This window comes from Apus apus, chromosome 3 (genome assembly GCF_020740795.1).
Source record: "Apus apus isolate bApuApu2 chromosome 3, bApuApu2.pri.cur, whole genome shotgun sequence".
In the NCBI taxonomy this organism is placed as follows: Eukaryota; Metazoa; Chordata; class Aves; order Apodiformes; family Apodidae; genus Apus; species Apus apus.
The window spans coordinates 11,244,140-11,264,939 of record NC_067284.1 but is presented as its reverse complement, the minus strand read 5'-3'; the positions used below and the strand labels follow the sequence as shown (position 1 = coordinate 11,264,939).

Below are 20,800 nucleotides of genomic sequence, written 5' to 3'. Positions count from 1 at the left end.
ATTAGTGGAGAGAAACAGGCACTTCTATAGCACAATGGATATCTAGGTCCCAGGTGTGTACATTTAGGTGAGATAATTCCCACCCTGAGCATCTGCAGGCTGAAAACCTACATTCCACACACAAGAAATAAGACAAAGCAAAAATACAGCCACTGCAATAAACATGATATTTGCCCGGTGTCAGGCATATTCTGAACACCAATAGAAAAACAGCAGTTTAATTTCATGGTGCCTGAAACTAAAAATAGTGCTCTGCATACTGCCTTATTTCACGTAACTTCCTCAAGTGCACTATGAAAATTTTACTCACATCATGCATGTCATCATCACTTAAGGCCACCTGAGTAGATTTCACCCAGTGAAACGCAAACGCATCCCAAAGTTCAAAGAAAGCAGCAAGGTTCACCACAACTGCATGAGGAAGGCAGGTGTAACTTCCTGGATCTGAGGTTTGGAGAAGAGGGAAAGAAAATGAGAGACTGACTAATCCAGTTATGTAAAATGACCAGTTAGGGTCGATTTCTGATCACTAGATCCTCTGTGGTTGGTGGGGAAAAAAAATGAGAAGATCTAAGAATCAAAGTAACATAAAGTATTCCCTTATTATTTGCACAATTCTTTATTACCTCTATGCATTTAAGATGAAAAAAAAATATCCAGAATTAAGGAAGCACTGATATGTTGCTTCTATGCAACTTAGTGATTTAATCACTAATTTTTACCCCTTTGTTTTAGGAGTAAACATCCTAGTTACATAAAAAAAAATGGAAAGAGGCTTAGAACAAAAGCATAGCTGAAGAGCTCAGCTGCTCCTACTACCTGAAGCCAAAATGCAATTCCAGTGTCTCTCCACTATCTTCCTAAAGTTTAGATAATTAAGAGAGAAATGACATGCACTCACTGCCTAGTAGAGGCTGTATATAAATGCTGTAAGCATAAGGTATATCTGATTTAAGAATAATGTGTTATATTTCATATTAGTACTCATCTGGCTGCTTTACATTAGCACATTCAGGACACACCATGTTTACAGGACACATTTCGTAACAGAGAAAATTAGCCATATTTCAAATTGACCATAGAACCAGAAGGAAGAGGAAAAATCAACCCACCTTTGCGGAAATCTAGAGACATTCTTAAGATGCTGTTTCTTGACTTCTTGCTGGCAATCAAGTTCCTCTCAGTGTAGCTTCTTTTTTCTCGGTCAAGAAACAATACTGCTCTGATTTAAAAAAAGTTGTTGGAAATTCAGTACCATTCTAAAGCTTCAGCCTTACAAGAATGGTGAACCATATAGTGACATTTGACATTTCACTGTCTTATGAAACAAGAACCAAGTGCAGCAAAACTAATTGCTTGAATATGGTTTCTGCAGAAGCAGGTTTCACAAAGAGCAGATTCCTGACTTCAGCAATCACTTGGAAAGGGAAAGGCAGTGAGCTACTAAGTAGATGCAACATCACCACCTGAAGGATATTTGAGCAGCTGCTTCCTCATATTATGACTGCAAAATCTGTGTCCTTTATTCTGAAAAGCAGTCAAAATCCAAAAACATGCCAGCTATTTGCATCAGAGATTTCACTCTGCTGCTTCTGCTTCTTTTATGCTTTATCCCACACTTCTGCTTTGTCTTTGAAGTGCTCCAGTCTATATGGAATGCTGGCAGTCCTTCTCCCTATATTAAGTGATTTCTTTTAGGCTGCATAAACAGAAGCAAACAATTTAAATATGCGTGTGAAATCTCTGCCTGGTATTTTACGTGACATCCACCAAAACCTAAAAACAGACTTGGCAGATACCACAAGCCTTTACACAGCCCTGATCACAGTCACTGCACAACCTTCCCACCCTTTTTTTCTTTTTTGTAACCCACCGATTTGCTACGGACTTCAAAAGGATTAGAAGCTGATCTGTGTGCTCCATCTCTGTATCAAAGTTCGTCGAATTTCTAATGATATCCAAAAACTGCATATTCCATCTTGGGTCCAGAGGCATCACATGTTCATCTGGGAAAGCAGACAGACAAGACAGGGAAGAAGTGGAAACATTATTCAGTGAAAGACTTTCCTTGATCCTCCTGCCTATGCCGGAACATTATGGAAAGAAAGAAGGAAGGCAGGGTCTTAACCTCCCTTACTGCAGATATCCAAACAGAAAAGCATTAATTTAACTTAAGGTTCTGTAAAACAGAACACTGAAAGTTAATTAACCAGTGGTCAGAGCACCCAAAAGGAAAGTGTGGAAACTCAAGTCCAACTTGCTTTTCCTTCACAGTCCAGGCAAGATACCTAGGAGCATCCACAAAGGGCCCAGTGTCATTGTATGTAACTTTCACACACCTAACAAGCCTGGAAAGGAAACAACAGGCCTGAGCTCCCTGAAAAACACAGAGAGAATTACAGGCATCCAGATAGGTTTTGGATGGGCCAATACAATAAATGCTGGGGGAAATGGGATGCTTAAATCATCCAGTCAGAGAGGCAGTACACACATACATCTGTTTTAAAAGCAGCCCTTAACTCTGAGCTATAGGAATACACCTGAGTCACAGATACACAGCCAGGTTTCATAGTAATAGCACTCATACCTAATTTGCATAGAATGAATGCATTTAATTGCCATGTTTGCAGTTCTAGACACCAAGAATGGCTTTGTTGTTATTTCTTTTGTAACATAAGCAACATATTAGAATTTTACATTTGTTTTGTTACCCACATTTCCTAAAAAGAGTTGCAGTGTGTTCAGAGAACAAATAAAGGAAGCACCAGTATCTTACACATCCATTTTTTCCAGAAGTACCTGTCATAGTTGGCTGCAGCAACTTGATCATGTTACTGACTCCAGATGAGAGGGGACTGGCATAGAAACTACCAAGGGCTACAGCACCTGCTTCCAGGTGAATCCGCACTGGATCTGCAGGTGAAGGGGAGAGAACAGAGGTCTGAAAGATAGAGCATTTGGTACAAAAAACCAAAAATAACTACACCTGAGGCAGCAAAAGCAATCTAAATCTCATCTGTGCATGCACTCTGGACGTGCTAGTTGCTCTTATCTCACATGAGTTCCGAGAGAGCAGTCAGAGTATCATTGCCAAAGAGATACACCCAGTAAACAATTCTAGTTAAACTGGTGATGCTTCATGTATGCTATTAAAAAATATGATTTGTGAAAACCCATGAGTTTATACCTTCAAATCTTCCTCTCTGTACATTTAAAAATTTTTTTCCAAATTAAAAAAATTAAAACCACAGAATAGTGTAACTGTTATTAAAGTAACTTTCTATATATTTAGAGAGAGACCTTCCAGTACCTGAAAGGGGCCTACAGAAAAGCTGGGGAGGGACTTTTCACAAGGGCATGTAGTGGTAAGACAAGAGGTAATGTTTTAAATTGGAAAAGGGGATATTTGGGTTAGACATTAGGAAGAAATTCTTTAGTGTGAAGGTAGTGAGACATCAAAACAGGTTGCCCAGGGGAATTCTGGCTGCCCCAACCCTGGAAGTGTTCAAGGCCAGGTAGGATGGGGCATTGAGCAACCTGGTCTTCCACAAGTTTAAAGTTACTAATTTAACTACGCAATTAATACCTCATCTCACTTGATGACCTGAATGTTCAGGCTACAAAGCTTTAGGAAATCTCAGTTCTGCAGTTTCCTGTCTTTCTAACCATTTGTATTTTAACACCAAATAAACAGAATGCATTTTACTGCTTTTACTATCACTATGAAAAAAACAGTGAAAAGCATATTTGCTTACACAGACCAAGAGGTATCAAAAGATAACTGCCATTCAGAAGCAAAGCAAGTTACATGTGTGCTTGAATAATAGAAGGCAATGTTTAGCCAAAGTCTTCCATTGTCCCTAACATGCAGCATCTGTTTCTCTCTCTCCCTGGAGCCTCAATGCTCTTCATTTACTGTAGATAGTTGAGAACTTTCATATCAAATAATGTGAATGGTCTGCATGTTCTCATAAAAGATCTACAACTTATGAAAACATAATGTCAGTCCTTAGGCAAAAGAGAAAGTTAAATAATTACATACCAAGCCCCTGTGGCAGATTTTTGGCTAAGTAGTTAAGCCATTTAACTCTCAACATCCAATCCTGATTGGTTGCCTTTTCTATGAACAATTTCACTGAAGCCTGGAGAACTTCCATTTTATCCATCCAGTTTGCATCCATCTCAACTGCACTGAATTTGAGACTCTCAGGATTAGTGGACTGCATCATGTTTTGAAGATCTTCAAGAGTAAGTGGTAGTGTCCTGAAACACAAAGATGTCAAGTCCAGCAATCAAGGGCCCAACCTGGCAGTTCCAGGAAAGAAGGTATTTTGCCAGTCAAGCTACTCAGCATACAACTGCAAGAGGCAGCAATGATATAATCTCTTGTCTTCTCTGTATTTAGTTTTAAAGCCAGTTTCCAACTTCAAATCAATTGGGAGTGTTTACCATTAGGAAGTCACTACTGCTAAAAAATCATGCGGTGCAAGAGGAGATTATGCACAGTGTTTCACATTGTAATTGATTTGTGCACCAGAGTGATATGCAAAGGCAAGTAAAAAAGCCAAAGATAGAAGTGTCATTGAGAAAAAAACCCAGCACACTGCTAAGGTTTTACAATTTCTACTTCATATCTTAGTACTACATTCCATAGCTTGTTTTCTCACTGGAAGCAAACCACACTACCTGTCCACAGTGGGTCACTAAGCAAAGCAGGAAGGAAGGAAATTTTCACAATACTGGTGCAAAATCAACAGTTACATTGCTAAAAAAAAATCTTGAAGAGTTCTTGCATATGGCCCCTGCACATAAGATGTCTTTCAAACAGCTGTTTGAAGGAGGAAATTTGTTTTTTCACCTGAAACTACTGAACCTAAAATTATTGATAATTGTTCACATGAAAATGGAAGTACACAGGATCATTAGTATTTTTTAAACTAATTAAAACCTAATTTGTTTAAATCTCAGAAGGAAGCTGAGGAAGAGGTTTTTGGCGCTCTTATTACCTTGTAAACCCAGAATTGTATTCACATTTTCTGCTAAATGCCTGCTCTGAACTTAACTTGAAATGGATCAATGTACTTACTGAAGCCTGAAAAGAGTCAAGTATTTTGGACTAAAGAATAAACCAGTAAATAATTAAACTTGTATTTGTAGTGGTTGCACAGAAAGGTACCAGAAGCCTCAGTTACAGTGTGATTACCACAGTCTCTACCCCCACAACTTGCTCAAGATAAAGCTTTTCAGGGGACATGCTACCAGTATTTCACAAATATCTTGCTTTATTATTAGACAGAAAGTGTTTCTTGCCTACCTGCAGTTTTTAAGGTTTAGCCTATTCAGACAGTACATTAGGACCTGTGCATCACTCCGCACTGTCGAGAGAAGCGAGTCTTCAGCTGCAAACAGACCTGTAGGCAGGGAGTCTGGCCACAAGCCCATTGCCAGCAAGGAGTCCCCCCAGGTTTCATGGGAAGCCAGGGATGAAACATGCTTCGTAACCAATTCTAGCACAAGCTACAACAAACAACCAAAAAAGCAGTTCAGAATTGTATTTAAACATATATTCAAGTACAATAGCTCAGGGAACTACTTAATTACATCTATTTATTATGAAATAATACTAAATTAAACATTCTACAAACACTATGTAACTTATAGGATAAAAGTACCAAAACATTCCACCAATAAGCAAAATAACATACTGTAAAGTTTAAAATATAAAGTGAATACTGGTAACAGTGTGCACAGTGTTTTAGAGTAGAGATTATTGAGTATCAATATCCCAAAGTCTCATCTGAAGCTGTTAAACAGGTAAGCCTCAGAGATCTACTGGGATAGTCTCTGGTTTCATTGTGCTGCAAAAGAGTGAGCCAGTATCTACAAAGCGTTCAATAAACTGTATTTATTCCCCAGGAAAAATCTCAATAAGCATATCTCAGATTGACAGCCTTGATGCAGCTCTCACTCATTTGACCTCTGCCTCCAGGAGAATGCTACCAGGCTGAGAAAATCTGTCATGAAAGGACAGGTGACAGCTGAAATTCACCATGCTTCACCAGTCAGTAAAAAAACAAGCAACAAAAAACAACCAAAAACCAAAAGCTAAACACTTTTGGAGCTTCAACTGATGTGTTAGCTACCTGTAGAACTGCACTGCTTACACTGGAGCAAAAAAAGGCTCGGAATCTAAAAGATAAAGAAAATGTCCCAATGCTGCTTAACAGTTCCTCTTCATCACCTGACAGATGCCTGAGAGAAGGTTTAAAATTGTTTAGTTCACCTCTCAAGAGCACCATTTTCATCAACCCCTTGGCTCAGGCATTTTGCAAACAGAGGATCTCAAACACTGTGCTCACAAATGGGAATTTTTCAAGTCTAGATGAAGTAAGAAAAGCTTTCAAATACAGGACTTGTACCTTTTGGTTAATCTGCAGTTGTTGTGAGCGGCCATAAACTTCCCAACAGGCCCTGTAAAAAGACTTTGCTAATCCAAGGCCTCTTTGTATCTGCTGCACAATTAATACAGCAGCCTGAAGCAAAGGTGACAAAGATGACACAGAACCTGAAAGAGACACAGCATTTAGGGCGAAATTAATGTTTTATCCTTTAACCCTCTGAGGACAAACACCACTTTTGACCCTCAAGAAGATAAAAAACAAATTAATCCTACTGGGTCCTGAAAATTGAAAGGGTTCTTTCAAAGGTTAATAAGAAAATCTGACAAGACTGTAAATATCAGGTGACCAGCTCAAAGCAAGACATGAATGAAACTCCATGTCATCTTGCTCCAAAGAACATCCTGAATAGGCCTTGCGCAAACCCTCCATTTTGCTGATTTTCACTTAGAATATATTGTGTTCTCCTATTGCAATGGACAACTGACACTTACCAGTGTCTGACATCTTAAAAAGAGTTTACCTGGAGTGATTTGGATGATTTAGGCTTACTTTCTGAGAACTTAAAAAAACAATTGTTATTCTTTTATCCCTTTACTTATACTGGGACATAACACAGTAAAAGAATCAAATTTAATATTAAAGAGTTAATCTAAACATTTGGAGTGATCACAATTTGTTAACAAATACTGAGGAGACTTTTCTCACCTGCTATTGCTGCCTTGGTTTCTGAGTGCACGGACAGAAGTGCATCACAGACACTATCTCCCACCAAACCCAAACCATGCAGGAGTAACTTCAAATCCAGATTGTCCAATACATTTCCATCGTTCTCCCCAGGAATGTAAATTTCAATCCCACGATTCCGCATGGCTCTGGATATTTCCCCATGAACAGGATCCATGGAAAGGAAAAGCCTGTGGGATATTAGAACAGTTCAGCTGGAAGGCACCTACAAGTAGTCAAGCTGCCTTATATTCTTAAGATGTAACTTAGACCTTCAAACTAGCATTTCAGAACCACCAAATCTGCCCCTCCATAAAGTAAACTCATCTTGATAAAAATGGGGACACTGATATCCAGGAAGCCAGAGACATCTACTGAATTAAAATGAGAAATCTGAATTATTATACTTTGAAATTAGCCACAGATACATTGCACAATTTTAAACTCAGTTATATCTGAGCTGTGTCTCTTTTATCATTTGCCTGCTCACAAAAAAAACTTCAACCAGACCTCAAGCTGTAAAGGCAGCTTTTAAAAGTCTTAGCATCAGCTCCAGATCAATTTGTGCTATTTAAAAAACCAAGTATCCAATACCCAAGTAGTTAATATTATCAGTAGACTTTTTTTCTTCTCCTTGCTTTTAAGTAAAGTTCTGAGATACAATTCAGCAAAAACAAGTTTCTGAAAGATCTTGTTTCCAATTCAGCGGAACCAAAATGTATCAATCCCAAGTCTTTTTATGAATTTATAAAAAGGCAGGTATTAGAATATTCTGTATGTTCTCCTCCCATCTCCCCCAAGGACTACTTCAGGTCTGAGAGAATACAGATTCTGTTCGGTTGGTTTTGTGTCTTTTTTTTTTTTTTTTTAAGTTCTGTCACAGCAGGAAATTTAAATTTAAGGATGGGATGGAAAACCTGGGAAAAAAATTATGTCCATTTCCCAGTTTCTGTTACCAACATATCTGAATATTTCATCATCTTCAACACATGTATCCTCAACTCCACCACAGTGAGACAGGGAAGTGCTGAAATCCTCAATTAGAAATTAATAATCAAGGTAGAGGTACAGTGCTATGAATTTTCCAGTCTAACAGTCTGTGCTGCCCCAGGGATATAAAGGCAACTCTCTGAAGCTCCCTATCAGATGCTTGTCACAGCGCACTTGTCCTCCTTGCCAGACAGACAGTGTCACTATAGTACACGGCAAACTGAACAGGATTCAAAATGCCAACAGACTTAAAAAAGCAAGCAGAAAAGCAAAGCACCTGAAGTTTGGATGAGGAGCTATTGTAGGAATTGTGCCATCTATCACACCTCTCTCACTCATGGTAAGAACGCCTCCTGGTTCAAGCAAAGCATTCAAGCGGTCCAGCACAGAAGGGCTGCATTCAAAAGAAATGTATAGGGTTATAAAAAGGTAACAATTAGACCCTTTCTGACCTGAAACCACAATGCTATCAGTCTTAAAAAGCTGAGTGGCTTATCATGTTAAAAAGTAACAGGAAAACTAGCAACTACTATGCTAAGAGGGAAGACAATCTCCCAGACAATTGAAGTTACTGCTTCCATGTATTGTTATAAAATGCAAAGTGTTCAGTTGTGAACCATACAGTAAGAGGCAATATAAAGTAGGGAGGTCAAGGGATCTACTCGATGAAACCAGGCTACTATAATCTCTTACTTGCAGAAGTTGACATTGTCCATCAACAGCCAGTCTCCAGACTGCAGGGCCTGAACCAACATCCCATCCACCCACTCGAAAGTGCCCTGGCTGCTCCGCTCGGCAGCCTGTGCCTGCTGCAGCTTCAAACGCCGGAACTCTTCTACCAGGTGAGCAAACTCTGAAAGGAAGTGTTTCTTACATCAAAGCTTACATTACTGAGGCAGCTTCCTGTTCCATTGAAGAAAAATAGTAGCTATTTTGTTAATAAGCATACGTGCTTCCCACTTCTTAAGGGAACATGACAGCAGAGGCTCCAACTCTTTAAGTAGCCTCCCACGGGCAAAATCCATGAGCATGTTATGGGGTTTGCAAGCACAGAGTATAAACTAGACTGACACTTGTCTCCATCCCTTCTCCCCCACCAGATCAAGTCTGATAGATATTCATGCCATATTTTAGACAATAATTAAAAAAAAGAAGAAAAAACAATCCATACATTACTCTGCTGGCATTTGTAAAGCTCAGCTGATTAATACTTCAGAGAACAAATATAAGAACATGCAAATTCCCTTTCTTAGGAATAAAAGAGGTGTACTGCATCACCTGTGGAGTATTCCAGTACAGGAGAATTTGAGTGCAGACTACTGATCACTGCCACATGTAAATACACAAAAAACAAACCTGAAGAACCATTACTAATGTAACTTTTTCAGAAGTTAAGCTGTTACACAAGTAGTACGAAGAAACAGTATTGACTACAAAGAACCTATAAAACACCCCCAATTTCTCTTATTTTATTCAGAGGTATACACAGTCTTACTTGGAGTTGCCCGCCATACATACCTGCCTTGGAATATGAATTTATTTTGTTGTTTAGTCGCTGGGTAAGTACAAGTATTCCCTCCAGTTTGCTCACTAATTCTGCTGTAACATTTCTATCTCCTTCACCCAGAGATTTGGGTTTGTTATTCAGGATGAAATTGCTCCAAGCACGCAGCACAAGTTCAGCATCATCTGCACAAACTTCTGCCAGGAGAAGACTGTCCCTTACGAGTGTGCTCACAACACTCTCCACTTTTTCCATCAGGTGCTGCCACGGCCTGTTGATATCCACCTGCAAACATGCCATTATGGAGTTAGTCCATCCAGAAGACTGTGGTGCCTAAGGTTCAATCTGGTACTTATACACCAAGATCACAGGGGACTGGCCACTGTTAGGTACAGAGGAGAAATACTGCCATGTTACCAAAACAGTATTTACCTGTTCAAATCCTCCCAGGAGTTCAGTTGTATCCATTGCACTGTTCATTGCCATGATTTTGAGTCGATGGCCAGTCAGATGAGCCAGCAGCTCAACCAGACTGGTTTTGCCAACAGCTGCTGGGCCCACCAGGATGACCATCCAGCTCATGTGCACACATTTCATGATAGGCTCAAGGGACTGCAGTGAATGGTGCAGCAGTGAGAGACTTCTGCCAGGACGGGGAATATAGTTGCCACGAGAAAGAACTGAATAACCAATCTGGAATGGGTGAGAGACATGGGTGAGTAATGAAAGGCAAATAGGAGCTCAGCTGTGCAAGTTTCTTCCTTCTCTCTCCACCCAAAACCTCTTGTCAACCACTTACCTGAACATTATATGGAGTAATATGAAACACCCTGGTTCCTGTATACACAGCAGCTTCCTGGCCAAAGATGTCTCTAAATAAGGATATAACCTAAAAGAGTAGAAAGAGCAACAAAAGAAAATTATCAGTCTTAAAAGATTTACTATTCTAAAAGATTTACTGTTCTAAACATTTACATCTAAAGCAGCATTCCCTTCAGCTTGACAGCCAGTTTGATGACAAGTGCCCTTTCATTCAAAGTGCAGCAAGTGATTAAAATGAGTGTGAGCTGCTCACAGTAACTCCTTTATTAACCACACCTTACTGCAACTTGAAATACTGTAAGTAATGTTTCTCTTTAGCAAATATTAGGAAAGAAGTCACTCCATAAATAAATTGTTATAACACACAAATATAGTAATACTACAGGAATGGGAAAATAGACCCATGAGAAAAATATCCACTCACATTCAGTAAGTAACTTCAGTCTTACAGTCTGATTGACTTTTAGTTTATCATCATTTAAGTGTTGTGAAACTAAATGAAAGCAAAGGATTTCTAGGCAAGAGAGGGATAAGTAGGTGGCAAAGGTGGAATAAGAACTGCAGTGACTGTGTTTTATGAGAGGAAACTTAAGCAGTGAGTTTAACAGAGTGAAGAGAGAGGAAAGACGCAACAGATCAAGACAAGCAAATACAAGAAATCCAAGTCAGAACAATTTAAAAATGCTGTCAAGGAAGGGCAGAACTACAGGACATTAGTTTTACTTCTGTACTACCACAATTGCTTTTTAACCATAATGCTAGGAATATCTCTCTTCTGTTACCTATCTTCTCTTTCCTCACAAATATGCATGCAACCCATGCTGCTTCTATCATAACATTATTATTTAAAACAGAATCACACAAGAATATGTTGTGTTTTGGTCAGTTAAGTCCTTTGTTATAATACTTGCCCTCAATGCTTTTATACCAGTAGGTAATTAAACTGACATTTTAAATAACAAGGGGAGCAGGCACGTGTTAAACCAGAAAACCCCAAGAAAAAGCTGTTAGAGGTAACGTTTATGAATGACTTGCAAAGCATCTTTAAATTTACACATGGATTTCTAGAAATACTGACAACCTGAAGAGCAAGGAAGGAGAACACACAGCTCACCTTTTCTTTGTCTTCCCTAGTTCTCATTCTTTCTCCATATACCAAAAATACGTGCTGGCCTGGATCATAACACCCTGGTGACTGGTCAACAAGCATAAGCTGGCACCAGCGGAAAAGATCACGTAAGTTGAACTCCCAGGGTCCTCCTTTCTGTCCCCACTTTTTTTCAGCCATTACTTCTTTGTCAATCTGGAAAAAGTAGGGGGGGAAAAAAATTAAATGTGTAAGTCTTTTATTCTACTTATATGCTAGTCTTCAAATACTACAAAACCCAAAACCCTCAACTGAACTTCTGCCTTTGGCACTGCTTACAAGACAGAGGACAACAGAAAGAGCAAGCTGTATTCACTTTTCTGAAGATACCAGGAGCTAAAGCTGGATTTAGTTTGCCTCTCTTCTACTAATTCTCTAACACTGAGCTCAATTTTCCTTTTTCCTCTTGCAGTCCAGAAATGAGTATTCAATAGGATGCTGCCACTAGACATTTCACATAAGGCCACAGAATACTGCTTTGTCCTAATATTATTACACTTTTATCGTTGTTTCATGAGATCAATATTAAACACCATTTCAGAAGCATGACCATAAATATAATTCTTACTGAGAATTTTGTATCATGCACTTGGTGCAAAATGGCAGCATCTAAGCCATGAAATATCTGCTAAGTTGGTGCCTTGTAGTTAATGCTTATTGAAAGCCTTTTACATTAGCACAATTTTAGATTCGAGAATCTCTTCATCCTTTGCCATAAACAAATGCTATCAGGAAAAATTTTCCTTTAACTGGTGTCTTAGTGTACCAGAAGAATGCCACATATCCTTAAAAGCTGCTTCTTCTGTAAAGACAAGGTGCTGCTTTCACCAACAACCTCCCGTAATAAAGGGCAGGTTAAAAATTCAGACCAAACCATAATTGTTTCCACTTTTCGTAGAACAAAGCCTTTTCTATATAGGTATATTTTAGCTTCTGTGAAAAATAACATCTCTTCAGTTACCAACCAAGTATCTGATTGTAGTGGTAAAGTAACTCAGATGTTTTTTAGTGGTGTGCTCTGTTTTCTTGTACATGTATTTCCATTATTCTTTTTCACCAGTGCAATTCTCTGTAAATATGCTCAGAGATACAACATTAGACTGAATTTTTTTAATTCTTACTGCATTCTGCCTGCTTCTACACAAATAAATTTAAATATATATTTACCTTGTTATTGAAATCAACCATTTTAGCAATAATACTTTTATCAATAGCAGGAAACAGTGTATTCCCAATAAACTCCATATCTTCTGCTGACAGTGGATCAACATACACCTGTAGAATTAAGAGCATGTTGAGTGTTGATACTGTCAGAAAACCACAATAGGATCATGACATAGTTTAAACCAAACAAATAAGCTTGCCTGCGTAAATCTATTAAGAAAGGACTTGGGCAGACCCTTTCTTCCACCTCCTTGCCTGTATGGATTTTGGCATCCAAAAATCTTAGTCTTCTTGTGCTGCACTTGAAAATTCATTCCCAATTCTGGAACATAAATTTCTGCCCTGTGGTCAAAGCATGCATTTAGCCCCTCTAATACAGACTGAGAAGCCAGATTCAACTGCGGAAAGAAATAAGGATACAATATTAATGATGCACAAAACACTTCAGCACATTCTCTAATACAGGCTAGGATACACAGAACATAAAACTCAATATCCTTGCAGTTCCAGCATTGTTATATGTTATTACTTCCAGCTAGACTGTTATTAAACTGGATCAACAAAGCTATAACAAACATTTTCCTTATGTGTACCTGTTATTTTTATTGCTTTTTTTATCAGGATAACAAAATAATTCTCCATTGTAAAATCTGCACGTTCACAATGTTTCTTCTGAACTTCTGCTCATACATTTGTGACATTCAGTGTTTTGTTTGCTTGGCTGTTTTTTAAGTCAAGGCATCCTTGGTTATTTAAGTACCATGGTTGTTTAGGGGAAAAAAAAAAGTATGCAAACAGCTAAAGAATTTTAGATTTTGCTCTCTGCGATAATTGTAACACACATTGTCATGAAGTGATCTCTGCCCATTGCTTCATATGCTTGAAAGTACTTGATACTTGATAAATGACTAAACCTGTGGTGGGCAGCATAATTTATACTGGCAAAATGAAACTCTTCTTCATCTCAATTAAATCAGTACTCAATACAGTGCACTAGTCCCAGCAAAAGGGACTACGGTTTCAGCGAAATTATACCCATGTAAGAGCATTTGTACCAAAACTTCTGCTGACACTCTTTTCAAAAAATCTCTCAAATTTAAATTAAATCTATCGTTGGCTTTCTGCTGTAATTTAGGCTGGGATTCAATCTTTCGTCTTGTGTTTAGAAGAGGTCCAGCCAAAGCTGGTCTTTTACACTTTCCCTATGGAGGACCAATGGACAGGGGGACTTAGCAGAGGGACATTAATTTTCTCTGTGGAACCATCACTTTCAGGTTCAGACAACTAAAATTAAACAAAACTTATTTCAGTCATCAGCCCTCAAAGGTACTTATCCTATATGCCAAACCATCACCTTTGCTGTTACAGAACATTTCATTTTATTTGTGCCCCAAACTTGAATTTACCTCATCTAACACAATCCAGTGTCCAGCTTTTAATGCTGCTAGTAATGGTCCATCACGCCAGGCAAATTCTCCTCCCTTCCCACCTTCAACAGGCAAGTCTGTTCCAAACAAGTCTGTCACATCCTTTAGGAGTAGAGAATGTAGGGAGAGGGTGGAGGGGAAATAAATTACAGAGGTCCACAAAAGTCCATGAACAGCCTTTGTTAAGCTTTTCCTCACATTCCCCCCCTCTCATTCAAACAGAGCTAAAAAATATTAAATTTCAGTAACTGCAAGTTGCTAAAAGCATTTCCATAATAGGACTCCAGCAACCAGCTACTATATTTAAACCAAAAAGAATATAAATTGGAACAGAAAACCTAAGAAGCCTTAAAGCTGTCTTCAAGGTAACTTTGCAGAAGCCAAGAAAAACAAGGTAGACAAAGATTATATATGACTTCACTTGAACACAACATAAAAATCTGGGAGTTGGCATGTGCTAACAGAAGCTCACTGCTCTTTCTGGTTCCCCTTTCCCATTTAGTTTAATGTTGAAGGAAAAGCTAAGGAAGAAAAGGAAGGAAAGAAGGAAAAATTACAATTCAGACTCAGTGCTAAAGTTAAAAAGAACTACACTTTCTCACTTAAGCACACAACCCCTCTCCCCATAAATACTTAGTTTCAAAGACAGTATTTTATTCTACCGTTTGCTCAGACAGGTTGATTCGAACAAGACAGTTTCCTGAGGCTTTTGCCAGGGCAGCAACTAGACTGGTCTTGCCCACACCTGGTGACCCCTCCAACAAAATAGGTTTGTTGAGCTGTAGGGCTCTTAACAGTCTTTGTGCATTCACTGCTGTGGTCCCAGCATTTAGAGCATAATCTGTCATGCTGCTCCTCTGGAGAATAGGCCCTAAAAGGAAGAAAAGGTAAACAAGAAAACAATTAAACCAGAGTGTTTATGCTGGAGTTGCTGACTGTGCTTCTGAATGAGACTATTCTGTCTGCTAACTGCTGATCCCATGACAGTAAGTAATAGAGAGCAAGCTTGGATCCCATTTTCAGAGATCCAGCTTGTATACATTATGTTTGACCTGCAGCTCTCAGCCCATCCCTCCACATTTATGCTGAATTTTGCAAAAAAGCACATGAGTAGAGAGCGTATTTTGCCACGAAACTTTGCCGCTTCCTGGTTCATGACCCAAACTAGAGAGATCTATCACTGAAATATCATAAATCTGTCCTTGTGCTTCAGACATGCAGATCTAAAACTCAGAAGCAGCTTTTCAAAATATGGCGCTGAAGGATACAATTCAGCCATGTCACAGAACAACATACTGATGTGTTCCATACAGTTCTGTGAAGGAAGAGTGCTTTAACTAAAGTGTGTTGCTGGGCACATATTTCCTTTATGCTGTTATTATGGTATACAGAGAGTACAGAGTACGAAGCTTGCCTGCCCAATAGCTCAGTGGCCACTAAAATTAGACTACTAACAAGTAATTTTTAAAAGTCATAAAAGAAAGCAATTAACAAATGTGTCATCTTAATAAATTTTATCAAATTGCAATAAGCATACTTGGACGCAGAAAAGGCATTTTTTAAGGCTTGAGGACAAACTATCAATTGTTTTGTAATGGTTCAGGTATCCTACTTAGTTTTAGTGAATAACAGAATTACTGGAAATAAAAACCACAGAATAAATGTCCACCCACTCCCACAGTCTCTTGCCTCTTGGAATGAAAAAGGGGCAGATTCCCATAAAGTTGTCCATCCACACAAATTCTCTCTTCTTTGTTCTGTCATAAATCTTTAGTTCATTCTTCTGATAATCAGTCAGCTCAAGGAATTGACTCATTTTCTCACACAAGAATGCCAGGCATTTTTCACGAGCTAATAAAGCCGTATCAGCTGAGCAGGAGGTTGTACCTGTAATAAGAAAAGGTAAGTGTGCTTTCCAAACGTTACTAGGCATGCTCATCTTATGATTAAGAAACAATTCCTTCAGAGATGCCATTTTTCTGCAGTATTCTATTTCAGGTTTATACTTCATGTTACTGCTTTTGCTTGCCAGTGCTTCCAGTACTACTTACCATGGAGAAACTGTTCTGCGAGCAACAGAATTAAGGACAACTTATTCCCCAAACCCTTTCTTCAACCACCACTATCAACCTGATCCCTTGTCATAGAGCACCCCCCCACACCCAGCCCCTCTTTCCCTGCATTTCTTTCAGCTTTTCACTTTTTCCATGTCTCCTATTTATCAGCTGGGCCAGTGGCCAAAAACAAAGACACATTCTGAGCTATGCACACAATACGGGTTAGCACGTACAGATGCTGAAATAGGGCAGGAGAGAGAGGGACAGGCTCCAACACCACAGACTTTCTTAATTTATATGCTAACCTTTGTAACATTATTATTATTACTACCTCTAATTTACTTAAGCTTGTTGCATTATTCAAACTCCTGTTAGTGAGCCACAAAGAAAGGCACATGAAGTACAGGTTACTGTTAAATGGAAGTGAAAACCTCTCCCAGAAGAGTCCTATGCTGCCCCAAAGCATTTTTTTTTGCTTTCTACTCAAACATATTAATACAAATATATACCTTCATATTTTCTGCTACCAAATGAGCACTAAGAGACTTACCCGATCCTATTCCATCAATGTATACCAAACATGCAGCATGGATAAAAGACATCACTGGAGAAATGTAAAGAAGACTATAATCCTTGGCAGAATTCGACTCGTCATCCTCTACCATGACATTCATAAAATTAACCCATGACAAGACATCTCGCACACTGAGAATACACTGGCGACCAAACTCTTGATTAGTCAGCCATTCAACAAAGTCCATCATGAGCTCTGCTATGTCTGCCCCTAAAAAGAAGGTAAAAAATTCATGTCATTATCAAATTATTTTATTGGTTACATCTGCAACGTTGTTGTATAGTAAGCTTCAGTAAAGCAGGTACAGCTGTAAACGCAGGAGCAATGCGGATGGGTACTCTGTGTTCTAACTGCAGGATAACTGAAGAATAAAAGTCTGTGCTTGTGCTATAGTTACAAATCCTTTTGAATCCAAGTAACAAGACTGAAACAAGTGATTAATATGAACAGTGAAGCTGTTGGCAAAAAAGAATAATGAAGTCCAAATTCCTTCAACACCTTACATTGGAGCCAACATAGAGCACCAAAGGCCTGAGGATAATTCAGCTACCTGGATGCTGAAGTAAATGCACGCTTGATCTTACTTCTGGTTAGCATATAACATAAACAAAAAGGGAAGAACAAAGCTCAAAATATTTCATAAGTGTCTTCAGAGATGTTCTTACAAGAAAAAGGGACACAGTGGTGTAAATTCTGAGGAAAGCTTAGCAGCCTCCAAACTAATTTTTTTTCTTAACAATGTTTGAATTCCAGCACACAGAAAAGCACTCACCTTGATTTTTTATTCCACTCAGAGACAATCCTGGGTGAAGATTGTGTTTTACAATCTGTATCAAATCATCACGGCCATTGCTTTGTGGACACCATATTTCTGTAAACCTGTTGCGCAGCGCAGGAGAAAGCTGCAAACAAGCAGAACAGCTCAGCAATTCAGTTTACCTGACATACATTACTTAAGGCTACAGTTAGCTGACGGACTTGTAGCCACAGTACTTCTGAACAATCAATAAACAAGCTAGACCTTTCCTTCTTATTTTGGCAGGACCACTTTGTAACAAAATTTTCGAGAACGTAGCAAGACACTGGAAGAGGTTGCCCAGGGAAGCTGTGGATGCCCCATCCCTGGAAGTGTTCAAGGCCAGGTGGGATGGGGCTCTGAGCAACCTGGTCTAGTGGGAGATGTCCCTGTCCATGCAGGGGGGTTGGAACTGGATCATCTTTAAAGGTCCCTTCCAATCCAAACCATTTTATGATTCTATGTGGATTTTAAGATTTCTAGTAGACAAATTAATGCAGGAAATGGCTGATAAAGCTGAGAAAGTTCAAAAGAATATGGGCAGAAGCTGAGCTGGTTTGCAAGCACTAAGGCTCCACTTCATTCTAGGACAGCATGTATCAAACACTAGCAATGGAATCTCACTTACAGAAGCAAAATATCATGTGGAAATTTGCTTTCAATCACAACTGGTTTCTGCAATTCCTCTCTTTCTCTGGCTGAACTAGTCAAGCAAAACCCAATAGCACAAACGAAATGCAGAAATCCCTTGAAACACAAAGCTTTACAATGAACTGCTCTGTAGCTCAGAAACCACGTTAAATGGGTCACCCATCTTCTTTTGGGTAACAGAGCTTATAGCTTTTTTTTCAGTCCTAGCTCCCAAAACTGCTTAAATAAACTTGTGGGGGTTTTTTAGGGCTTTTTGGTTTTTTACCTGTCTGAAGTTACTTAAAGCTGAACTTCAGCAACAGGTTTTTTTCCATTAAATGAGAAAGATTTTTTGGGATGTAATATTCATAATCACAGAGAACAGCAACATGAGTTCTAACTGTCACTTTCTGAACCATATTAGGGAGAGTAATTTATTATGTAATTTCACATGACTCCACCCTCATGTTATAGCTGGATTTTCTTGCTTACTGTACTTGAAGCATTCTACATATCAAGCCTGCTTAGAGTATTTAGAGGCCTGAAGTCTTCATTGACACTTCGCTGAGTATTGACTAATAAATGACACCACACAAGTGATGGAAAACAGGCACAATCTAATCCTCCTTCAGGGCAATGAGGCAGACTTCCTACTAGGAAGCACTGGATGGTAGAACTGGCATGATGCACCTTTGCATTGCACCTCCAATCATCAACCAGCTAACATGACCAGAAAACACATACTGTGCTTTCAGTTGCTGTGACATTTACCTCCTTTTTCCCAAAGTCACCTCCTGGGTTCATGGTCGCAAGGATACGAAACTTCTTTCCAGCAACTAGCAGTTCTACCTCATTCTCCTCATCATCTTGACCACCTTTTTCAGCAAGTACCAATGTCTTTTCAGCTTCAAGAACACTAGAGGGAAGGTTAGAAAACTATTTTAAGTTTCATTTCACACTTCAAAAGGTCACTCAAAAATGAAAACCACATAAACTGGCCTGATTAAACTTTCATTGCCCCAGAAAGAATTTATAAAGAATTTAAAATCTGTTCATCCTCCGCAACTGAGAGTATTTCTGATTTTGTTCAGAAGGAAAGTCTACTCAGCCTTGTTGATAAGGTTCAGTACAAATGATCTGTCAAAACACCTACCTAATAAAGTATATATCTCACAGCTCTCTTTACAAAAGCAATGGCAAAACTTACATTCACAGGAGCTAGATAAAGAAATTTGCACAATGAACCAGCCTTCAAGCTGACAGACTATACATCTGAGAAACACTGCACTAGGTTTTTGTGGGTTTGGGGGATTTTGTTTTGTTAGCTGTACCTCACTGCACACTAAGAGCTGTCAAAGTTTGAGCTGTCACCTGTTTAGAAGGACACTGTTTAGTTTCATTGTCAAAACAAAGAGGTTAACTGAACTTTATGGAAGAAGGTAACTGCAATTATACAATGAAAAAAACCCCAGCTTGTAGCACAGAGGGTTTGGATATGATAGAAAGTATAGCTGCAAGTCATCTCAATATAATGGTTAAAGGAAAAGACTAAAATGAGAGAACACTGGAAGCAGCTAATTAAATTCCTTTTTATTTTATTATTTTTTTACACACAAGAGGGAAATAACTAGATTTTGTTTCTGGTATTTGATAAGATGCATCATTTTCAAGAGCTCACTGAGAGGCCAGAAATAGTATTGCAGATGAAAACTTTAAGGTTTTACTTTTCCATTTATTTTCCAACGTGACGCATGCTGTAAACTGTCTTTAGATACTGTTTAAATTGTTTGAACTGAACTATGGTTTAAATTCTTAATTTTCTTTATCCAGCAATAAGAGCTACTGAATAAAGCAAATCCTTTCATCATCTTATTTTTGTCCATGAAACAAAAAAAACCTATTTGAGTGCAGATCAGTCTACTGCAGCACAATTAAGCCAAATGGAAAGAAATGGCACCAACCAAAGCATTCAAAACTAACACCATCAGTGTTCCAACATATGACAAGCAAACACATACATATCTGCTTTGTAACCAAACTACCTTTTATTTTTCCAGGTAAGCTAAGGCAGCAAGACTTAGGCAAGACAAGGCACTTGCACCTTGTCTTACCTTACTATCTTTCCCCCTAGCTGCAAATAAAAGTTCAAACAGCAAAAGCTGTCCAAGTACCTCTGTGGGAGAGATGACAACTAGAAAACAAATGCAAACTGGCACAGAAGTTGAAGCACAAACAAGTCCAGAGTTATCTGGGTCAACCTTCCTTTCAACAAGAACCACACATTAAGAGAGCAGCTCACCCAGACTAGGAAACAAATGTGCATAAAAGAAGCTAGATTTACTCTGCTCATGTTTGTATAAAGAATAGAAACAATGAAGATACTTAATACATAGACATTTAGGACCTACCTGTTAAGTCGCTCTAGTACAGAATCATCAGCTAAAGAAATCTCATCAAGGAGGAAAAAACCCTCCTCTTTCATTGCTAAGACAAGAGGTCCATCACACCACTCAAAGAGTCTAGAACTATTAGAATCCTCCTAAGAAATGGAAAAGGAAGTGAAAA

General features: G+C 38.7%; 1 protein-coding gene across 1 annotated transcript in view; it reads right to left on the bottom strand.

Moving 5' to 3' along the window:
- Positions 1-20,800, bottom strand: part of MDN1 (midasin AAA ATPase 1) — a 99,894-nt gene that overhangs the window by 44,726 nt on the left and 34,368 nt on the right. Inside the window, exons 31-53 of the mRNA XM_051613493.1 lie at positions 20,644-20,774; positions 19,007-19,151; positions 17,582-17,711; positions 16,786-17,019; positions 15,868-16,065; positions 14,841-15,049; positions 14,158-14,280; positions 12,952-13,149; positions 12,755-12,862; positions 11,555-11,743; positions 10,418-10,507; positions 10,051-10,311; positions 9,633-9,903; positions 8,808-8,967; positions 8,392-8,508; positions 7,107-7,315; positions 6,420-6,565; positions 5,315-5,517; positions 4,043-4,263; positions 2,800-2,913; positions 1,874-2,006; positions 1,113-1,222; positions 311-444 (exon numbers count right to left, since the gene is read on the bottom strand). Coding sequence (XP_051469453.1) covers positions 311-444; positions 1,113-1,222; positions 1,874-2,006; positions 2,800-2,913; positions 4,043-4,263; positions 5,315-5,517; positions 6,420-6,565; positions 7,107-7,315; positions 8,392-8,508; positions 8,808-8,967; positions 9,633-9,903; positions 10,051-10,311; positions 10,418-10,507; positions 11,555-11,743; positions 12,755-12,862; positions 12,952-13,149; positions 14,158-14,280; positions 14,841-15,049; positions 15,868-16,065; positions 16,786-17,019; positions 17,582-17,711; positions 19,007-19,151; positions 20,644-20,774 — 3,834 coding nt within the window. The remainder of the gene's footprint in view (positions 1-310; positions 445-1,112; positions 1,223-1,873; positions 2,007-2,799; positions 2,914-4,042; positions 4,264-5,314; positions 5,518-6,419; positions 6,566-7,106; positions 7,316-8,391; positions 8,509-8,807; positions 8,968-9,632; positions 9,904-10,050; positions 10,312-10,417; positions 10,508-11,554; positions 11,744-12,754; positions 12,863-12,951; positions 13,150-14,157; positions 14,281-14,840; positions 15,050-15,867; positions 16,066-16,785; positions 17,020-17,581; positions 17,712-19,006; positions 19,152-20,643; positions 20,775-20,800) is intronic.